At 42.9% G+C, this 16,251-nt stretch overlaps 1 protein-coding gene across 1 annotated transcript; it reads left to right on the top strand.

Moving 5' to 3' along the window:
- Positions 1 to 695: 695 nt before the first annotated feature.
- Positions 696 to 16,085, top strand: LOC105397388 (eukaryotic translation initiation factor 4 gamma 2). Its single transcript, XM_048624910.1, has 9 exons — positions 696 to 2,093; positions 2,172 to 2,367; positions 9,362 to 9,501; positions 10,136 to 10,270; positions 10,584 to 10,682; positions 11,481 to 11,610; positions 12,701 to 12,886; positions 14,951 to 15,072; positions 15,364 to 16,085. The coding sequence occupies exons 1-9, from the start codon at positions 999 to 1,001 to the stop codon at positions 15,424 to 15,426; spliced, it is 2,166 nt and encodes a 721-aa protein (XP_048480867.1). The 5' UTR covers positions 696 to 998; the 3' UTR covers positions 15,427 to 16,085.
- The last annotated feature ends 166 nt before the right edge of the window (positions 16,086 to 16,251 follow it).

The raw sequence follows: 16,251 nt of genomic DNA, 5'->3' as shown, positions 1-16,251 counted from the left end.
TTCAATCTTGTACGTCACTTGCTCTTTATTCAATAGTCCTTCATCTACGTCTATGATTCTATCAAGTACATAAGTGTTTAAATAATAATTTTTAGGAATCGTATGTTTTTCAAAAATTAGACCACAACAAAATTAAACAACAAGGCTGAATAAAATATTTATATAGCTGATAAAAAAAATGTTTCAAGTGTTTAATACCTCTCCTACTCCTTCTCCGTTAGGAGAGGTGAGCCATCGGGCTGGTTTCCCTGGTTTCCGTATTGTAGTCTGCAGTCTGCTTATTGGTTTACATTGTTATAATTTGGAGGTAATTCTACATTTGAGGCGCATGTGGCCGCCGTATTCTCCCCTGCATCTTCGTGTGGTTGTTCTCTGTGTCTTCCTCATATTTACTTCTTGAAAGGCATATAAAAAAAGTACAGTCATAGGCATCGATTAGTGATTTGATTGTGCATTCATTTTATTCTCATCGTCCTTTCCCTTATTTGTTTCGTTTTGTGATCTTCTATGGTTCTCCAAAGCGCAAGCACTCTTTATTACCTACATAATATGCTGTGATCAACTGATCAATGGAAAAATCAAACAATTTACTGTGCTACAAAATCTAGGAGAATTTGTTGTACGCTCAGACAGCTCGGGATACTTTTATTGAATGTTGTTGTATGTGTTGTTGTAGGCAGTAGGCGTCAGTAGAGGCACTTGGCGCCACGGGGTCCCCCACGGTCGCCACGGACGCAGCGCGCGGGGCGGCGCGGCAGGGGGGCGGCGGCCGCGCCCCGCGCCGGCGCTGGGTGCCGCCCGGCTCCCGCCGCGACGAGGACGCCGACTACGACAACATCTTCCGCAAGGTGCGCGGCATCCTCAACAAGCTCACGCCGGAGAAGTTCACCAAGCTCAGCGATGACCTGCTGGCGCTGGACCTCGCCTCCGACAAGGTGCTCAAGGGCGTCATCCTGCTCATCTTCGAGAAGGCGCTGGACGAGCCCAAGTACTCGAGCATGTACGCGCAGCTGTGCAAGCGGCTGAGCGAGGAGGCGCCGGACCTGGAGCCGCCGCCGCCGCCCGGCGCGCCGCCCGGGCCCTGCACCTTCAAGGTGCTGCTGCTCAACAAGTGCCGCACGGAGTTCGAGAACCGCGCGCAGGCCTTCGCCGCCTTCGAGGAGCGCGCGCTGGCGCCCGAGGAGCTGGAGCGCCGCCACCTCGCCAAGTGCAAGATGCTCGGCAACATCAAGTTCATCGGCGAGCTGGGCAAGCTGGAGATCCTGTCCGAGTCCATCCTGCACCGCTGCATCCAGCAGCTGCTGGCGCGCCGCGCCGCCGCCGACCACCACGAGGACCTGGAGTGCCTGGCGCAGCTGGTGCGCACGTGCGGCCGCGTGCTGGACTCCGAGCGCGGCCGCGGCCTCATGGACCAGTACTTCCAGCGCATCGAGACGCTCTCCACGTCGCGCGAGCTGCAGCCGCGCATCCGCTTCATGCTGCGCGACGTGGGCGAGCTGCGGCGCGGCGGGTGGGTGCCGCGCGCCGCCACGCACGGCGAGGGGCCCGTGCCCATCCAGCAGCTGCGCCGCGACGACGAGCCGCCGCCGCGCCGCCCCGAGCGCGAGCGCGACGCGCTGTTCCGCGGCGGCCTGCGCGCGCGCCCGCTGGACGACGTGCTGGCGGGGCTGTCGCTGGGCGCGCCCACCGCCGCGCTCGTGCCGCCGCCGCAGGACAAGCTGTTCGGCAACGGCTTCACGGCGCCGCGCGACGGCTTCCGGCAGCGCTCGTCGCCCGGCTACTACCGCGCGGCGGCGGGCGGGCGCGACGGCCGCGACCACCGCGGCGGCGGCGGCGGCAAGGACCCGGCGCCCCGGTTCAGCAAGGCGCGCCTGGCGCCGGGCGGCGCGCTCGAGGACGTGCAGATGCGGCCCGCGGCCAACAGCCTGCTGTTCACGGCCAACCGGCTCAGCAAGCCCGCCGCGCCGCCGCCGCTGGCCGCGCCCGCGCAGACCCTCGCGCCGGTGTTCGCCGCCGCGCCGCCGCTCATCAAGGAGCCCGCCATCACCATCAAGCCGGCCAACGACAAAAAGGACAAGCCCAAGAAGGATAAGGTAACTATTGTCTTCATTGAAATGTTTCATAAATTGATATGTTCAAGATGATGCTGCAATGACGTGTGTCCTCGGCAGGGTCTGAACAAGGAGGAGGTAGCGCGGCTGGCGCTGGCGGCGGCGCGCGCGGTGGCGGCGGGCGGCGCGGGCGCGGAGGGCGGTGAGCCGCCCGCCCTGGCCGCCGCCGCCGCGTCGCTGGCCGAGCTGCAGCTGCCGGACAAGCTGCTGCGCCGCGCCGTCGCCGCGCTGCTCGACTTCGCGCTCTCCGATGAAGGTAGGCAGACAAGTTCACTACTCTGCTCAAATTATGACTGAAACTAGTTTCCCCTGTAATTTTTTCCAGTCAAATTATAGCAATCAGAATATTTATCAAGTTCATTCACTAAGAATTCTTACTTATCAGTCTCTTCTGCGCTGAGGGACAAGTGTAGGTGTTTTTAAACCGATCGAGCAGTTAAAATTTCTTTGTATGTGGTGACGTGACGAGTCTTCCACAATACAAATCCCCGTTTAATTGCCACTACTCAAAAGGAGCAAAATTCGCGCTTCTTACACTGTCCTACTTTAAATGCATTCACACAGTTCAATTCCCTATTTCCCTCGTGGTGAATTTTGGCAATAGCGCGCTGCCAAATTCATATGCTTGCTTGGTATGCTTTTATGTTTTTATAATTACATACACTTTTGTACATTTATATAAGCGTTATTTAATTAATTAAAGTTATTTAATACCTTCGATGTATGTATCCATTTGTATGTGAAGATTGACGCAGCGTAGTGCTCTCGGTCAACGAGAGACAATCAGTAAATTTTGTAGGTTTAGCTCAGTGTTTCAATTTTCAATTTATTTATTCTGAGCAACATATATCGCATTGAATATTTACATAATTAAGTAGGTACTAATTTAACATGCATTTACAATACAATTAAATAATATTATAATACATTAAACAAAGTAAATTATTAAAATATAATTATTCACATGATCTATCATTTATAAATTCATTAACAGAATAGTAACATTTCTTTAATAACCATTTTTTTAAATTTGTCTTGAAGTGATTGTATTTGCTGACAGATTTCAAGTGTAACGGTAATTTATTAAATAACCGCGTATTCTGGTACTGAGCACTGTGCATATAAACTTGCAACATTGGCAGAACTGCGCCACCCTTGCTGGGGATGTCCTTCCTTCTTGTTGTCAGTCTAAATAGTCTTTCTTCGTCAGTCTCTACCGTCTCAGGATGCTTAGCCATATCGCAAAGTAGAACTAGCAGATAAAGACAAGGAACAGTCAAGACTCCAAGTTTAATGAAAAAATCTCTGCATGATTCCCGTTGAGATATCCTAAAAATTATCCTTATGGCCCTTTTTTGTGCAACAAAAGCTTTTGTGATATTGTATTTGTAGCTGTTTCCCCATAGTTTAATGCTATATCTCAAGCGAGATTCAACTAGTGAATGATATATCATTTTTAATTGCGATATAGTCGCTTCGTTTCTAAGACTTCGCAATACGTAGCAAGCTGAGCTTATTTTATTTGTCACACTCACTAGCTCTTTTTTCCAATTTAAACGAGAGTCAATGTTTACGCCGAGGAACTTGACTTCATCCACAGTTTCAATATGTTGTCCATTTAATTTTACATTTAGTACTTCATTTTTACCACATGTCGATTGAAATAGCATTACATTCGTTTTATCAGAATTTATTATTAAATTATTATTCATAAACCATATTGAGAATTCTTGAAGAGTCAAATTTATTTTATCATTTAATTCGTCAATATTACTAGCTGAAATTATAGCGTTAGTGTCATCTGCGTATATTATTGGAGTCACATCTGGAATCTTGGATCCAATATAGTTTATTAGGTCATTTATAAACACTATAAAGAATATTGGACCCAAAATTGAGCCTTGCGGAACTCCGGTTTTGAGATCTACCCAGTTTGAATTGAAAGTTAATTCTTCACCATAATTAATGCTTTTCAACTCTACATATTGTTTTCTATTAGGTAACTCTTTATAAGATTCAGTTGTTCATTACGTACTCCATAGTGCTCGAGCTTTTGCAATAAAATTTGATGATCTACGCAGTCAAAGGCGGAGCTTAAGTCCAGAAACACACCTGCTACCTTAAGTCTCTTATTCAAATTAGTCACTACTTCACAAGTGAGGGCGTCTACTGCTTCAACAGTGCCAACTCCCTGTTGGTAACCAAATTGCCTCTTACTTAGTATGTTACAAGCTTTAAGATGCTCTAACAGTCTTGCTTTTATTAGTTTTTCCAACAATTTTGAAAGGACAGGTAGTAAGGATATTGGTCTGTATTTCTTCGGGTCATTTTTGCTTCCTTTCTTGTGTATAGGTATAATTTTAGCTATTTTAAGTTGGTCAGGGAATATGTTTTCGGTCAGACAGATATTAAATAATTGACTAAAGGGCTTTGCGAGTATATCTATGTTTCGTTTAATAACTACAATAGGTATATCGTCATAACCGCAGGAATTTTTTAGTTCCATTCTATTAACTATTGTTTTAATTTCAAGTTCTGTCACATATTTCCAACGAAGCTCTCTTTCCACTCGATTTGTAGAGTTCTCGAGAATATGTATTGATTCCGTTGTATTTGTCAAATTTGTAGTGTTATGTGTATTAAACTGCTTGGATAGAACTTCCACTATTTCCTGAGGATCTTTAACTAAGTTGTTCTCTACTTTGAGTAATATTTTTGACTTTAGGGTATCTTTACTAATATTTCTATGCTTATTTGCAATTTTCCATATTGCCTTAGATGACCCACCCGACTTGTTTATTTCTTTTTGAACAGAATTGGCCTTCGCTTGGCGAACTACTTTCCGATAGATATTTAAGTAAACAGATCGATATTTTGTGATAGTGTCATGGTTTAAACTTTTATCAGCAGTATTTAAAAATCTCTTCATCAAACTTGACACTCTCACTCCTTTAGATATCCATTTAATTTTTTGTTGTTTATTAAGGTTCGTTTTTTTAGGCTTTAGTGCAAATGATTCATTAAAGTTTTTACAGAATAATTCAAGGTAGCCATTTACTGTCTCTACATTCTGATTCATCTCCGTAGTTTTTTGTCTAAACACATCATTATTTTTTTCAGTAAAAGATCTTCGATGGACCATAGTAAACTCGTTATGAGTTTGTTGGTTTACATTATGAATGGGTACTGTTGCTTCACTAAGAAGTGCAAAATGGCCATCGGATAAGCCATTGTCGTCTGTTGAGAGTTCCCTGAAATCATCGCTACTAAGGTTCGTTATCATGTTGTCAAGTCCAGATTGCGCGCTACCCCGAACAAAAGTAACACAGTCGTACAAATATCGGAAGTTATAGCATTTAAGTAATGTCTGGAAGTTTTGTAAATCCTCTCCATCTGTCAACACGTCAATATTAAAATCTCCACATATTATACTACGCTTGTCAAATAAATACTCTAATAATTGTTCTAGTCGTTCAAGAAACGGACCTAATGACTGTTTTCCTGGAATTCTGTAACAACATAAAATATTCAAATTCGTTTCATCGTCTCTAACACCACATATTTCAAAATTATTAACTCTGTACATTTTTTTACATATATCCAAATCCTCAGACTGACGTCCATTTAATCCTAGTATTAAAGTTCCTCCTCTTCTCTTTTGAGTTCTTGTATTGTATGAATGCAGAGTATAATTATTCAGGTTAAACAAAGACACGTTAAATTCATTAAGAAAATGTTCACTTATGCATAAATAATGGGGTTTACTGTTTCCTAAATTTTGAAAATACAATTCTAGATCATCTTTCTTATTTGTTACACCACACATATTTTGATGAAAAATTCTAAGATTACATTTTTTTATTTCATTGGTGCATTGTTTCTCAAGAGCGAAAAAACATATGGTTTGAGTTTTCCGTTTCTGAATTTACTAACTCACATGATGCATCCTGTTCCTGTCTTTTAATTTGTGATATTAATACTGACACGTCTCTGAAGATTACATTTAGTGCATAATTATTTATGTGATGAGTAATATAACTAAACATCTTATGCGAGTATGACAAGTTTTTGTTACTGTCCATTATATAAGCATATTGATAGATTTCGTTATCCAAATAGAGCAGGTTATTAAAGCTCTCAAGGCGCTTATTGTACAGAGTTACAGAACCAAAACACTTAAAAGTTGGTAGCATTATAATGACATTTGTATGTTGAACAGACAATATTTTTTCGCGAATATTCTCTACAATTAGAGAGTAGTTCTTTGTCACTTTAAAATCATGTTCACCTATCATTAATATGCAGTAATCGGTTTGTGTAAAGGCTTCTAATTTCTTCTCTAATCCCTCAATCATTTGTTGTATATGGCCACCTTCATATAGGTAATGGCAAATTTGGTGTTCAGGTAACAAAGACTTTGCTGTACTTACAATGTCTCTCCGTTTGATGTTACTGAGAATCATTATTTGAGATGTCAGCGGGGTTTTCGGTATCGAGTCCGGCATAGTTTGTGTATACTCTGATGAAAATGTCGGATTTGTAATATCTCTACATTCGATTTCTTGTGATATAGAGTAAACACAAGAAGATTCCAGTTTATTTTCAAATGCGCTAAGTTTGTCTTTAAGCTTCATTATCTCATCTTGGGCTTCTTTCAATTCTTGTTTTAAGTCTATAATGTTCCGTTGTAAATTTACCACCGATTCGCCATGCAGTGAGTTAGTTTGTCGTCTAGGTGGCGTGAAGGTTGTGTTCTGATGACGTATAACCGTAGTCATAGGATGTCTAAGGTTTAAGTTATTTTCCGGCAGCGGGGACTGACACAATAGCTTTAGAGTATTATTTTCTTTATTCAATTTGGATACTACTGTTTTCAGGTCATAATTTTCCATTAAAGTAGTGTCTAACTCGTTCTGCGAGCTAGCCAGTTGTGCTTTTAACATTTGGATAGTATCCTTCATTTCATGGATCGGTACAGTTTCCGTAGGTATATGTTCCATACTTCTTGAAAGAAACTTTTCAGGTGAATCTGATAGTTTGCCAGGAGTAAGTAGATGCAAATCCGTTAGATCACACGACTGGATCTTAGGTGAAGATTGCGATGAACTATGAGTTATTTTTGCTGTTAAATTAGCTGGAGACAATTTCTTTCTCATTGTTACGTTAGAATTCTTTATAATTTTATTTTCACATGTTTTACATTTCCATTGTTTCCTAGAATCTGCATCTTTTAAACGAAACAACTTCTGTGAATATCCAGAACACTCAAATTCATAGTAATTATGACATTCCGAACAGTACATGGTATTTTTCGAATCAACCCGTTTCTTACATATCTGGCATGTGACTGTTGATGCCATCTTGCGGCCACTGCTGGTGTTAGTTCGTTACCAACGGGCTAGGACCGTGCTTACATTTATCCTGTAAATATTGCTTACTGCCAGTTTCCTACCGATGACTGGTAGAGCTACTTATAGTGCCACAATCTTATCTGTTCTGGTGGTCAAAATGTGCAACAACGAGACGTCATTGTCAAACGTCATTTCATACTCTGTGCGTTATTTGAGTTGTCAATTTCTTCGAAGAAGCTGACGCTACGTTATTTAATTTGTTTTGTGATTTTCTGGGTGAAATACTGCCAAAAGCGCTGTAATGTGATGCAAGAAAAGTAGTACTATATATGTTGGCTTTTATACAGGAAGAATAACGTATTCAGGCGCCTTTAATTCCGTTTGAAAAATTGGAAGATCGAGTTGCAGCGGCTACAGGTTAGTGTTGCCAAATATGACGAATAATTTTACCCATATACTCACATGTAATTTTATGAAATATTTTCCCGAGAGGCCCGTGCCCCAGCAGTGGGGACGGGATGGGTCGTGATACTCGTGATGAAAAGTGTATAATCTTTATTTTTCTTTGATTACAGGTGTGAGAACGTGACATGATACTTTAAATCTTAGGCAATATACCAAGAAGAATTTCGCGCACCTGCAGCGATTTTAGACGAAATAATGATGATTTATGACATGTCATTGTTTTCCCAACCTATCAAGAGTTGGTTGAAAGAAATTGCTTTTTGGCAATTAGCCTTTGGAAGGAGACCCGTGCTGATGATGATGATGAATTAGCCTTTGCACACTGTCTGAATTTCTTTTTATTGTATGCTCTTGTTTCTTGTTACTTTAGAAAATGTAAAATAAAGTGTTCAAAAATAATACTTAATTAATAGTTTTTTTTAAGTCTATCTATCTCGTTATTCCCACGACCCACATATATTACTTATACCATTGTAATCTAGATTTAATCTCCTATATCAGAAGCAGAACATAATCAGAAATAATTTTATTTCTGTTCGCCGTGCACATATTTTCCATAGGTACAACAAATGTCGTTTGATATATTATATCCACTTTCATTTACTATGAACCCCATATTTTGATTTGTTTATGCTTATGAATGTACCTAATTAAAACAATAGGTAATAGCAGAAATGCATTGTCGTTTAAACCAGAAATAGGCAAAATTTTATCGATGGCATCACTGGATTCGATCTCTGCGACGTCGCCACCGGAACAGATAAGATTGTGGCACTATACATACGATTTTGACAGGTTGTGTGGTTGTAACTACCAGTCATCGGTAGATACAGTGTGACAAACTTATCTGTTCCGGTGAGAGCGAACTGAATTGATCCATATCTCATTACTTACTAATGAATTGTATATTGTAAAAGATTAGATGGGTTTATTAACACCACAAGAGCGAATTTACAATACCAGCAAACTTAAAATCTTATAGAATTAAGAAATATTAGACATTTATGTGAGCTGTCACTGGAACAGATAATTTTATGGCACTGTAGAGTTATTGAAACTGTCAGTTATTATTATTATTATTTATTTATTTATTAACCAAAAAACAACATGCATGGTTACAGTTTACAAAAATTGCCAAACTGCTATTGCAGTTTATAAGCAAGCTCTTGGTAGGTATTACATATTTATAACCACATATACACAGCGTCGTCGCACACTAAACACAGTAACAACAACAGGAATACAGATATTAAGATAAGGATACATGGATCATGGTAGGTACTTAACTAAACTATGCTTTACAATGCACTTATTAGATGACGCTTAAGTTTGTCTTCAAAATGATTTTTAGTAAAATTTTGGTTACATAGTTCTTCTGGGAAGCTTTTGATTTTTTGAATCCGTCGCTAACATGTATTGTGTTCCTGGTTCCAGAGGGCGCGGAGGCGTGGGCGTGCGTGGCGCTGATCCGCAGCATCAAGCGCGGCGGCGTGGGCGAGGCGGTGCGCGCGGCCGTGGCGGCGCGCCACCCGCACGCGCGCCTGCCGCGCCTGCTGGCAGAGGCCGTGCACCAGGTACGTACACACGAGCTGTCATCGCATCACGATGAGGAGGACATCATGTCCCAGAAATACGGCGTGCGGGTCACTCGTTAAATATAAATATGTGGGGACATCTCACACACGGTCATCCGACGCCAAGCTAGGCAGAACCTGTGTTATGGGTGTCGGACAGCTGATATATCTACACAAATACATAGATAGATAGATACTAAATATAAATATCAACACCCAAGACCCGAGTACAAATATCTGTCTTTTAAACAAATATCTGCCCCAGCCGGAAATCGAACCCAGGACCTTCGGCATAGCAGTCAGGGCCACTAACCACTACGCCATTCGACCGTCCAAAATCCAGTCACTCAAATGCTATGTTAGATAAATGAAATCCTACTAATAATATAAAGGCGAAACTTTGTGAATATGTTGTTACTTGTTCATGACAAAACGGCTGAACCGATTTAAATGAAATTTGGGATGGAGTTAGCTGACACCCTAGATTAACACATAGGCTACTTTTTATTCCCGAATTCCCACATGAAAACTTTTTAGGCGAAGCAAATCTCGCGGGAAAAGCTAGTTGTTTATAATAATGATGTCCTTAACATAATCTGCAATGCTACTAATGCTGCATATGTTGTGTGTACAGAAGCTGATCCCGCTGTCGGAGGCGGGCGCGGCGGCGGAGGGCGCGGCGCAGTTCCCGCTGCTGCTGGAGCTGCTGCGCGAGCTGCGCGCGCTGGCCGGGCCCGAGCGCCTCGCCACGCTCTACGGCGAGAGCAAGGTACGCACCATCACCTCTCCTAGTGGGGTAGGCAGAGACTATGGACCTCCACGGGCCACCACCCTGACATACTTCTTTCCCTTCCTCTACATACACGCTCGTCTGTTTCGGAAACTCTATTGATGAGTGTTATAATAAACATGACTATGTCGCCTATTTGCTGGACATACTGTTGTGCACAATACCTACATTCATCACATACTTACATAGATACATACATAATGATGACGTAATTCCGAAGGTGATTCGCAAGCGAGAGGAAGTGCTACTGACTAGACTACCTCACTGACCGTGTGTGTCCGTTGTATTGCAGCTGAACATCGTGTCGTACGTGGCGGAGGCGGGCGGCGGCGCGGCGGACGCCGTGGAGCAGCACGGGCTGTCCGCGCTCGTACCGCAGCTGCGTCTGCAGGTGGGTACCATACCAGGTCTACTTCACCGTATACAGGGTGTTGCAAAAAGGGTATACTAAGAAACCAGCATGTTATATCTAAGCCCGAAACTGAACTCAGAATTTAAAAATTCGCGAAAAAAATGATTAATTCCCCATAGTAAAAAAGTCACGTGACCAACTAAGTTTCTATGGAAAATGAATTTTTTTTTCACGAATTTTGAAATTCTGATTTCAGTTTCGGGCTTAGATATAAGATGCTGCACATGCTGGTTTCTTAGTATACCCTTTTTTGCAACACCCTGTATAGTGTCCCGCGATAAAGTGAAATAGAATAACGAGTTGTGTCACTACCCTTAGGATATGCACTTTAACGCGGGACACTGTATTTCTATTTCTAATAATAATCATTAATCCGTAATCTAATGATTTACTGTTGGACAAAGGCTTTATTTACGGCAAGGGAAGAATGAACAGAGAGTGAGTGTCGTCACGTATAGCGACACAGACACTGCACCACTTCGAAGCTATAGCAATAGCTAACTTACTAGTGACGAGATACACATTGTAATGGTAGATGAATGGTAGTAATCTCGTTTGAAGTGGTATAGACGAGTCTGTCTGCCAACATGTTGTAATGTTGTGCCCTTTTTATATAAAACAACCAACAAATACAAATCATTTATTCAAAAACACAAGTTAAAGTTACTTACATACCTTGACGGTATTACAAGTAATCTCGTATGAAGTGGCTTAGCCGAGTCCTCATGTTGACATTAAAAGTTGTGCCCTGTCTGACCCCCCCCCCCCCCCCCGCAGGCGGAGCTGGCGCGGCAGCTGGCGGCGGAGCCCGCGCCGGCCGCGCTGTACCGCTGGATCAAGGCGCACGTGGAGCCCGCCGTGCGCGCGCACGCCGCCTTCGTCTCTGCACTCGTCGCGCTCATCGCCGGTATGTACCTAACAAAAAAAAACAAAAAAACGCGCACTCACGCCTTGTACTAATGTACTCCCTTGCGGGGTAGGCAGAGGTGCATTGCTGCACCCACTTTTCGCCAGAGTGTTATGTTAGTCCCAATGTAATAGGGGCGGGCCTATTGCCATTTTACGGGCACATCCAAGACCCAAGAACAAATACCTGGGAACAGGAGAGTAAATGGTCCATAGTCTGGGGGGCGGTACCACAGTTGCATAGGTTGGTACCAATGGTATAGCCCCGCTTGCAAATAAACATACTCATTAAAGGCCTGCCCCAATAAAAAAAAGAAGATTGTGCTTGCAACGCTGAGTGGCAGAAAGGATCTGTATCCGTATACTGTCAAAGCATAGCTGCCTATACATTTAAAGGCGACATGAGCTTAAAGTCCCTTTCTGCATCTCAGCGCAAGTCAGCTACTAGGTTTATAATTTAATGTGCACATAATTATTTTGTTACATTTTGATCGCAGTTGGATTTCGACTGGATGCTTCTATTGTTTCCATTTCTAGGCGCTCAGTCGTGGACGCTCACACTTATAACAAATCATGCATTTTCATTATTATCTAGTGTTTATTGGGAAATATTCGATAACACCCGACGCGTTACAGGTCATGTCGTGTTATTTGTGTATGTGTGTGTTGCAGGTCGCGTAATGACGGCGGCCACCGAGAGGTGTTTATTAACTGCTTTTCTGCGACAGCGTTGGCCGTCGCTGCATGAGTTTGTTTATCTGAGTAGATGAACTCGTATAACAGACATACCACCAATCATATTCAGCCTCTGCTAAACCTTTAAAACTAGCGATATATTTTATTTTGAGTGCATTAATTATAGTTGTGCATTTACAAAAAGGGGTCAAACAACGAACATTTTTAACTTTTCGATAGGTAAATCGATAGGCGGTTCATCGGAGTTCAGTTGCGTTTCGAACGTTACCGACTGAGGCGCTGATCAAGATGTCAGACAAATTGCGGTGAACCGCCTGTCTACCTAACGACCAGTGCCAAGTCACGTTTCGCCCTTTACACTACCAGTACATAACCATCTCACCCTCACCTTCCAGAGCACGTGGTGGGAGCGGCGGGCACGGGCGTGGCGGCGCCGGCGCGCGAGGCGGTGGAGCGCGAGCGCGCGCTGCTGGAGGCCTACGCGCCGCTGCTCACCGCGCTGCTCGAGCGCCGCCCCGAGCTGCAGCTCGCCGCCGTGTACGCCGTGCAGGTGCACGCGCACAAGCACCAGTACCCTAAGGGTAAGTATTACTTACTAGCTATCTTTTTACCCCCTTTGAATGTCTAAGCCCATTCTGATAAAATATGGATAGCAACACTCGGGACAACATTACCTACGAACCTGGAAAAACAAAACAAATGTCGGTTCAGCCATATGGAAGCTACGCTGCCACAGACAGATACACGCATACAGGGTGTCCCAAGTTAAAGTTTAATCCGAACCATAGTGATACAATTCGTTATTCTAAACTAATCTAAACAATCACATTATATATTACCAACAAAGTTTCTATGATTTAGCGAAAACAGAATTCGCAAATATTCAAAAGTTTATAGGAAAAGTTGTTTAGAATGACGAGTTGTGTCACTATGATTCGGATGTGTACTTCTTTAACTTGGGACACCCTGTATGCGTGTATCTGTCTGTGGCAGCGTAGCTTCCATATTAGTGGAGGTTAATATAACATATAGCTAAAAAACATAGCAAGTGATTTGCTCGCAACGAATAGCATTCGCTTTATGAACGCGCAAATGCTGCTATAATTATAACGCGACGCGCCCTCGCGATCTTAGCTCGCAAAATTGGACAGCGTCTGCCCGCGGCCGTTGCCACGACGCTACTGCTAGAAATAGCGGAGCGGCTCCGCTATTTCTCGCAGCCGCGAGACGTGGCGCGCGATAACCGCGCAGGCGATATTCACTTGCTTTGTAGCGTCTCGCTCTCTCAACGGTGCAACGTCGCGCGACTCGCGTGTGAGAGAGCGAGACGCTGCGAAGCTGCAAGCTTCACTACGCAATAGCGCTCCGCTATCTGCTGAAATTAGCTCCGCAGTCGCGATTTGGCAACGGCCACGGGTGGCCGCTATGCTAATTGTGCCTCGCGCAACGTTACGAATTACGATCGCGTTGTTTGTTTTGTTGCATTTGCGTGCTGTAAATAAATATTTGTAAATATACATAATAATAAATAGTTTAAATAGTAACGTATTAAAATAGGTATAGTGTTTATTTAGGTTTAGTGTAAAATTGAAAATAAATAGTGTTTGTGTAAGTGTAAATAGGTACTTTCTAACGGACAATTTGGTTCTGAGGACAATTTCGTATTTTAAATGTTTTGTGATTGTGTGTGATTGAACTTTGTGTACAATTTACCTATCTTTACTTTACGTGTGTTTTCGTAAGTGGATGAAACATTGAAAGGATATTACTTTGTGGTTTTAAAGTGTTTTGTGTAAATAGTTATTGCAATTAAAGAACGTTTGACAATAATTCATAAAAATGAAGAGAAACAGTGATGTGCCATTATAGACAGTCCTAAGCCTGTAAAGTATGAAGGAAAGTTCATTGGTTTTTTCATCAATTTTTTTTTTCATCAATTTTTTTTTTTTGTTCTTCAATATCGTTATCCGTCAGAGGACTAAGGTTACCGACATAGCTGTCAAAATATGCAAGCTGAAGTGGCAGTGGGCTGGTCATATCTGCCGAAGAACCGATAACCGTTGGGGTAGACGAGTTCTCGAGTGGAGACCACGAACAGGCAAACGCAGCGTGGGACGCCCTCCTGCCCGCTGGACTGACGACCTTAGGCGGGTGGCGGGTAGTGGTTGGATGAGGAAGGCCGAGGACCGAGTGTTGTGGCGCTCCTTGGGAGAGGCCTATGTCCAGCAGTGGATGATTATTGGCTGATGATGATGATGATGAATATCGTTATAACGTAGCGGATTAAATAACCTGCTATAAATGTGTAACATAGCGTCTGTAGCGTGTTATCAAAATGTAGCCGTTTTTCCCACCACTGTTCCATATGGCTGAACCGATATTTGTTTTGTTTTTCCAGGTTCGTAGCTAATGTTGTCCCGAGTGTTACTATCCATATTTTATCAGAATGGGCTTAGCCATTCAAAAGTTATGCGACTATTAGTGTTGAGGGCGTGTCCGCGCGACATTGGCGTAGGTTGGGGCCTGACCTGCTGATAGATAGATAGATAGATAGTGTTGAGGGCATTTTTTACGTTGGTTAGTTTGTAATTTATTTAAAAGTCTTAAAGTTAAGTGTTATTAATATGTAATGTGTTGTCGTGCAGGCATGCTGCTGCGCTGGTTCATGTACCTGTACAACCTGGAGGTGTGCGAGGAGGACGCGTTCCTGCGCTGGCGCGAGGACGTCACCGACGCCTACCCCGGCAAGGGCGAGGCGTTGTTCCAGGTATGTCGTACAGCCTGTATCCACTATCCTAATCCTAACTAATATTATAAATGCGAAAATAACTGTGTCTGTCTGTTACTCTTTCACGCCAAAACTACTGAACGGATTTGAATGAAATTTGGTGGGAAAGAACATAGGCTAGTTTTTATCCCGGATTTCCCACGGGAAAACTTTTTAAGGCGAAGCGAAGCGCGCGGGAACAACTAGTTTTCTATATCTCGATAGAGCGCCTTCTGCGTATAACCGACATTATGTGTACCGTCTTATGTATGTGTGTGTGTTTGTGTGCAGGTGAACACGTGGCTGACGTGGCTGCAGCAGCAGGAGTCGGAGGACGAGGAGGCGGAGGACTGAGCGCCCCTGCCCCGCCCCCCGCCCCCCGCGCCCGCGCTCGGCGCCCCCGAGCCTACAACACTCACGAGCAAGCTTTCGTTTCGCGCTCATCTCATTTTATAAATATAATTAAGCCGAATAGTTAAAATACCTTCGTTACCCTTTAACGCTAGACCCGCCGTGGATCGGCGTATCCAGTGTTAAATAGGTCAATTTTTAGGTTATACAACGTAAACACATATTAGTATCTCGAGATAATTTTTTGTAGGCCTTTTACTCGATTTTGATACTTTTACAAATGTATACAATGTATAGTGTTCGTTTGGAAGTATGATTGCACCCCCCACCCCCGCGTCCAGTCGAGCGCGTTCTAGTTTAAAATGTAAAAATATATATATTGAGAACTTAAATCAATTTTATTATTATATATCATGATCATTTATTTTCAATGCTAAATGGATTTAGTGATAAACTGTAAGAATGCTTAAATTTCATTGTATTATCGATTTTAGGATTTTCTAACTAGATAAATAATGTCGAAGCAGACGATTCCTCGGGCGTAAGAAATGTATGTTTGAGTTGTAATAAGTTGTGAAGTGAGCTGAAGCGAGCGGCTCAGTCGCACTGGTCAATATGTACTCACTGTGAGAAATAAAGTTCAGTGTAATTTATTACAAAAACTTGATTGACTTTGCTTTTAGACAATAGTGCCTTTAGTATTATCTCCTCCGTTTCAGAAAACAGAAATAGGTTACATAGCATTATATTTTTTCCTTACAGCCTTTCAAAAACTTTTCTTCTTATTATAGGTGTAATAGGATTAGCCTAATAGATAATCTAATTTAT

The sequence above is a fragment of the Plutella xylostella genome, chromosome 13 (genome assembly GCF_932276165.1).
Source record: "Plutella xylostella chromosome 13, ilPluXylo3.1, whole genome shotgun sequence".
In the NCBI taxonomy this organism is placed as follows: domain Eukaryota; kingdom Metazoa; phylum Arthropoda; class Insecta; order Lepidoptera; family Plutellidae; genus Plutella; species Plutella xylostella.
Note: the sequence above shows the minus strand (reverse complement) of the source record. Positions and strands in the feature narration are given on the sequence as shown.

Excerpts from the sequence above, each read along its gene's own strand:
- LOC105397388 (XM_048624910.1), top strand. The coding sequence starts at position 999 with ATGTACGCGCAGCTGTGCAAGCGGCTGAGCGAGGAGGCGCCGGACCTG. Across the intron at positions 2,094-2,171 it reads ACAAGCCCAAGAAGGATAAG|GGTCTGAACAAGGAGGAGGT; the intron begins GTAACTATTGTC and ends TGTCCTCGGCAG. Across the intron at positions 12,887-14,950 it reads CAAGCACCAGTACCCTAAGG|GCATGCTGCTGCGCTGGTTC; the intron begins GTAAGTATTACT and ends GTTGTCGTGCAG.